This window comes from Lissotriton vulgaris, unplaced genomic scaffold (assembly GCF_964263255.1).
Source record: "Lissotriton vulgaris unplaced genomic scaffold, aLisVul1.2 SCAFFOLD_1095, whole genome shotgun sequence".
Taxonomy (NCBI): domain Eukaryota; kingdom Metazoa; phylum Chordata; class Amphibia; order Caudata; family Salamandridae; genus Lissotriton; species Lissotriton vulgaris.
The window spans coordinates 651335-658186 of NW_028246328.1; the positions used below are offsets into that span (position 1 = coordinate 651335).

At 42.6% G+C, this 6852-nt stretch overlaps 1 protein-coding gene across 1 annotated transcript in view; it reads left to right on the top strand.

Moving 5' to 3' along the window:
- Window positions 1-6091, top strand: part of LOC147665990 (uncharacterized) — a 52507-nt gene extending 46416 nt beyond the window's left edge. The window contains exon 2 of the mRNA XM_086949347.1: window positions 4309-6091. Coding sequence (XP_086805473.1) covers window positions 4989-5717 — 729 coding nt within the window. The 5' untranslated portion in view covers window positions 4309-4988 and the 3' untranslated portion in view covers window positions 5718-6091. The remainder of the gene's footprint in view (window positions 1-4308) is intronic.
- Window positions 6092-6852: the final 761 nt, after the last annotated feature.

Below are 6852 nucleotides of genomic sequence, written 5' to 3' on the forward strand. Positions count from 1 at the left end.
ACGGTTAACGTTGTACCCGCAGTATCTGTGATAGGGAGAGAAAAATAGTTTGTAGGTTAATACATTTTGCCTGTCCTACAGGGCAGGCCACGTTATTTTGACAATAGTGAGGTTAGTGCCTATATAATATAAACAAAGCAATAGTGTGTGTTCCTTCTTGTGCTCCTAAAATAAAGAAAATATAATCGCAAACCGTGGATTGCATTCCGTCTGTGTCTGTTCCTGGTGTTCCTGTTCAAAGGATTCTGTTAAAAGCATATCTTCCATGCACTTGTTTTGACTGTACACTTACATTGACTGACATAACATGCAACATATAACATTTATTTTTATTCCCGGTTATTTTGGGAAAGAGACATACTTTTTTGTTAGCAATGATATGCACCATGGTCTGCCAGGGTGGAGGGGCCAGTAGACTCTGTTGGAAACAATGACCGAGTTTGAACTATCACTCAAAGATACAAAATATCAAAAATAAAAAAAGATGGAAAAACTTCAGTCACGAGAAGGCCTACGCATACACCAGAGATGACTACCAGCTCACAGGGAGGAACCCAGGATATAACACGGACACAGATGGTTTAGAAACCAGCTCCAACGATTCGGATAACAGCACAGGGGGACGGAAGAACCCAAGGGGTCGCCCAAACTTCAAAGGTAGAATGCAGAATAGAGGCCATGGAGGATATGGCTGGCCAGCCTACCAACCCCCTTTTCATAACCCACCCTTCTTCTATGGACCTCCACCGTATCCTCAACAACAATACCCTGGGTGAGTGAGGGGACTCAAGAAAATAAATTTTCTTTTCTGTTAAGGGAAACCCAAAGTGTGGGGATAACCTGTAATTTTTCTCACTGGCTAGGTTCCCACGATCCACCATATGTGGATTTCTGTACTATACTTTAAAACTTAGGAGGTTGAACCTAGATGTACCCTTCTTCTCCCCCCTTTTTTGGATAAGTTAGTGGAAAGATCAGTCAATCACATGCCTCCATATCTTCCAACAATGACTACCTATTTGACAGGGCAAGGGCATCAAAAGCCATCTGGGCAGGCTTATGACCAGTTCTCATTAAAGAAAGGCCCTGATTGAGTAAGGTCGAGCTATGTTCTGGTGCGGACCTATAAAAAAAGCCCAACAAGACTGCATACATCTGAGAATGGAGTGAAGGGGCAACAGGTAAACTCCCTGATAGGTCTCTCACAAGCCATTCATTATCAAAGATTAAAACAACCAGCCATTATTGGTTAATTTTACACCAGATCAAATTCACTGAATTCTTGTGGCCATTATCAAATGATTTTGGATGAGATGACCTTGATTAGAGTTTTGAGTCATCCAGTGTCGAGCCTTGGCCATCAGCTGAAGTGAAGATTTTCTAAGATTGGGACGCAGTAAAGGCACGTTAACTAAAACTTGAACATAGTGACAAGCTGCCGGACGGAAGTCCATGTATTGTTGATTTGGTCTGCTGTGGGCCTGAGTAGACAGGGGATTCACCTTAACCTGTGGTCTTGATAAGTCGTGTGATTGCCCCTTACCCATAGAGTCTTATATGGGCACCTGCGGTGGGCAACACCTAGGGACCAAATCTACATGGTCTGGACCTGTAGGATCCCTGCTGGGGGCCACTGATTTTAAACACAAGGATGACCAATAGAAGTAGAGGGTGATTTAACTAACTCACGACCAAGGATCATGTTTTCACAATTAAAACACAAATTATGACTTTCAGACATCAGAGGGGATGACCGTAGGTGCTATCTGTAGAATCGAAATGGGCAAAGAATGGTTGCAAAAGTTGTCTAAAGTTATCAGAAGATCACACCAATATGAGGGAAATGTAGTCTCTGAAAGTTGCTGGCCATTCATACATGTGGAACTCGCTGGCATGGAACCTTTCTGATCTTCTTGGCAGGACACTTGGAGGGCAGTGTCGCATGGCCTCGTTTTCATTTACCATTTAAGAAGGAAGCGTCAGTTGGTTTCCCAGTAAATGTAGAGGCAGGCTAGGAATGTTCGGGGGTTGGTACAGGGACTGCCGGTAATTCTGGAAGAAAAACCCCATACAGTTTTGTTACACCCCCCTTAGTTGGAGAAACAACTAGATTAGATGACTGCCCTGTCCCTAACCCTAACGTTAAGGTAGTTAATTCCATTGGAATCTCACCAGTGTTGGATGCAGATGACACTCAGCTAATTATTTCCCTGTCAGCAGAGTTGACCAGCGGTTGTTTCAAATATAGAAACTGTCTAACAGCGGTGGTGGCATGGATGCACAACAACTGTTTAAAACCTAACTCCTGCTCGGCAGACATACCCATCTTTGGAGTGATCAATGATGTCCAGAAATACTATGTACCCGTCGAACATAAAGTGGTGGCAGAAAACCTTGGGGTATGGATGGATAGCTCTTCATCCTTTGAAACCGAAGTCAAGATTCTAGCAGGGGAACTGTTTTGGCACCCTAAGGAACCTCAAGCCAATTATAGGATACTTTTCCTGGCAATCCTGCCAACTGATTGTACAATCCCTTGTCATTTTGCTCCTGGACTATTGCAAATATCTCTATTTGGGCTCAAAGAAATCTGTTCTGAACCGATTACGCTCTGCTTCCCTACTTTTGAGCAAGTTCTATTGGCTACCTTTTGGAAAGCTTTCAAAGTTCAAAGCCCTATCCATCTCCCACAAAATCCATGCAAGCAAGGAGAACCCAGCCTAGCTGCCTGGATGCAATTTTACATGCCCTCCAGAACACTACGCTCTGCCAATCTAAACAAGGCCCTCATCCCTCGTCACAGCAGAGTCAGAACTGGAGGTTGCTCCTTCCATGTCTTAGCTCCGACCCGATGGAATATTATGCCTCCTAACCTTTAAAAGAGTCAACATCACTTACTGATTCGGAAACAGTGGAAGACCCGGCTCTTCTCTATCTAGCCTGACGATTTCGCCTCTCTGCGGCTGTGTTTCATTGGATCCATTTATGTCCCTTGCTGATATTGTTCACACCGGACCCTCACCGTCCCCTCAAGGCAGGCAGTCTCCAGGTGTTGCGCTATCTAAGGCTCTGCTCTCTTCTTGGAAAGGGTCAAAGTGGTAACACCCATGCAGTAAGTGCCTCTATCAGCCGCAGGAATAAGATATAGTGCACACCAATACCCAGCCCAGTAAAGGTCTGAAACAGACCCAAAAAGGAGCATGTACCTACATGTTCACCTCCTCTGTTTGTACCTCATTAGTAGCTACCTGTGCACTTCCTCCGTTTGTATGTCCCTGGCGAGCCTCTTTAATGACGCTTGGGATCCTGGTACTGCCAAGCATGGCCGTTTGTCTATCAGATCATTACCTGATGTCTGCAGTGTGCATCGAGTCTCTCCTCTGCTTTAGCTGTGAGTGAACCCTGTGGAGCGAGTACGCAGACGTAAGAGAGTATGGAAGGCGATAAACAGGGAGTAAGGTGACGCTGATTTCAAGAAATGCCCAAAGGTGTAAATGCTGCACACACCTGGAACTGACATCTTATACCACTCTGCCAACGCTCCATCCACCCACAGAGTAGCATGCTGGCACCAAACAGAAGACATTAAGTCAGATGCCATGGTAAGGTAGAAAAAGACAAAAAGCAGACACGTATTGGCAGCAGAGATATCGCAGGTATATTACAGGTTGTGATGGAATCTCTATAATCAATGCTGCAATCTTCCCACAAATGCTTGAACCAACCCCAGGAAAGTGGCAAAGATGACTTAACAAACAGAAAAGTAAAGACAGGAGTTGGAACTTCAGCTGCTCCACTGTGAACAGGAAAGTATTGTCAAGAAGAGAGTGAATGGAGCTACATTTCTTATATACTTCCTGGAGCGTTACCTTTATTATATACTTCCTGGAGAGTTTTGTTTGTGATATGGTTCTTGAAAGGGTTACCGTTGTTATACACTTCCTGAGACTGAAGTGACAGCAGCACATCCTGATCCATCTCTTTTTCCACAATCCCTTCTTGTTTAAATAAAATCTTGCCCATGTTGCATCTTCCTAAAGCTGTACCTCTGGTGAGTGGGCACTCCATGTGTGCTCTTTCTGTACTAAGTTACTCTGTGAACACTGGAAAATCACCTACTTTTCTGTAGTAAGTAAGAGTGACCTGTTCAATGGAAGATTTAGTTAAATATCTGTGTATGGTGAATTATCTCTTGGTAACTTTCATAAATGGTACAGAAGAAATATCGTATACAACTAGTTAAATATTGTGTATTCACATTCTCTTACATTTCCATTTAGTGATTTTAAATCTCTTTACATCCAATAGGAAACCAGCCTTGAATGCACAAAAGATCGTGAATAATGACAGTAATCGTGCAATTCTGAAAAAAGTGGTAAAAAAAATGGGCTCCAATATTCAGGAAAAGATCTGCACAGTCCGAGACTGAGGACCCTGAACATAACCTGGTGGATCCTGGAAGAAGCAGTCAAGAGCATATCAGTGGATGCACGCAACAGGACTAAGAAATGACCTCTAGAAAATTAAGGCAACAACACTGACAAACCACCTCCTGTTTAAACGGGCCTCCACCACCAGCTTTGATCACATGTTCGGTATGAGGTGGATACAGCATTGCTCTGCTTCCTGTAATGATGGCAGACCACCATTCAGCGTGCTAGGTGTATTATAAACTCTTTCTGGCCAAACCACATGAGCACGAGAAAAGCACAAGGGAGTGGAGCCAGACAACTGAAGGGTAATAGAAAGAGAGGGTCTTTGATCTACAACAGACTGTGCTAATTTGCATCGACCAGAAGGAAGACTAATCTTTACCCTTAACACACAAAACTATTTTGCAATCTAAAGACATACCCACCTACAAAGAAGCTTTACTTGCCAAAATAATAATATATGTAGCTGGCGAGTCTTGCATTTCTGAAATCAACCATCCCAAAATACCACACACACACCGGGAATGTTAGAATAACACAAGTGCTTTATCAACCATGTTAGCTCCTCAGGAAACGCAGTCATGGGATGCAGACAATTATAAACCCGACCCAGAGACACTAACCAAGAAAGAAAAATCATACACATGCAGCAAGAGCTTTAGTTTGTCATCGCTACTAAAGCGCCATCAGCAAATACACACAGGAAAAGCAACGTGCAATTGCAATGAATGTGTGAAGAACTTTAGTCCATTAGCACTCCTAAAAGATAATCAGCGAACACACACAGGGGAAAAATCATACCATTGCAATGAATGTGTGAAGAACTTCAGTCAGTTATTAGACCTCCAAGTACATAAACGAACACACACAGGGGAAAAACCATTCAAGTGCAGTGAATGTGGAAGTAGTTTTAGTGATTCCTCAACACTCAGGAGTCTTCAGCGAACACACACAGGAGAAAAGCCATTCCAGTGCAGTGAATGTATAAAGAGATTCAGTCGGTTATCACACCTCAAATCACATCAGCGAACACACACTGGAGAAAAGCCATTCCAGTGCAGTGAATGTATAAAGAGATTCAGTCTGTTATCACATCTCCAATCACATCAGCGAACACACACTGGGGAAAAGCCATTCCAGTGCAGTGAATGTGGAAGTAATTTTAGTCATTCCGCAACCCTCCGGAGCCACCAGCAAACACACACGGGGGAAAAACCCTCACCCCCCAGCCAGGGAGGAACATCAAACAAGACTGCTCTTCAGCACTCCAATCCTTATACATAACACACTACAGGGGTTTGCTCCAGGGTCAAACTCGCTTTAGTTTCACGTTAACAGCAACAAGTTCTAAACTGGAGAATTTATATTCAGGAACAAGGGGTTTATACTTCCATTAGTCGCATAATACATTTGAAATCCAATAATTTAGAGATCTGTATTAATGATACATAACCAAACACCACCCATGTATGGACATCCAAGAGCCTTTAAAAACCACACTACAGAGGTGTGTACCAGGATTTACTTTAACATTAACATGAACTAAATTATGATACAGCAAGAACAATCATGATGCTATGAAATGTACACAATGATGGCTAGATGTTACATGTTAATAAGAAATGTATGTTTTTAGACGTAATAAAACAACAAATGTATTTGAATTCATGGTATTTGACTGCTGAGTGTATATAAGGCGATCTTAGATGTGATTTATTCCCTAAACTTTAAATATAATTTGTGATGCCAGCAAGAAGCCTAGTTTATTTGGTAATAGAGGGGTCAAATCTCGATAGCATGACTGCTTTCAGCTGGGAGTCTGGTGCAGGTGGTATCAGAGGGGACTATTCTCGCCAGTGTGCCTTCTCTCAGAGTGAGAGGCGGTTCTTTGCTTGAGATGGTAATTCGTCTCCTTCTTTGTTAATGAAGAGAGAAGTGCTACCTGTAATACTGAAATCTGGGATTCACAGCTGTTTTGGGAACTTAACACCATCATTGCTGCAGTAATTCCCCTCCTGTGCTGACATTTGATTTTCCCCATTATTCATGACAAGCTCAGCTCGTCACGAGCGTACAAGAGGTGTACCTCATGACGAGCTGAGCTCGTCATGAGCATCGAAGGGGTTAATTCAGTCTTTTTGTACCCAATCAATACCTGATTTATTTAGGAAAGCTAAAATATGTCTGTATCTTGGCAGTCCTCTTGTTAATAATCCATAAAAATACCACAGGGATTTAAACATGAATTTGGCAAATACAAAATTGTCTTTTTTTTTTAAGGTTGTTATATAGCACTGCTTTATCTAATAATGTCTGATGGCTTTTCTTCGAGCCCTTTCTTCATCGGAAGAAGTTTTCCATCAACAGACTCAATGGGATTTCCGATGAAAGGCTGACAATCTGTCCAACTCTAAACAAG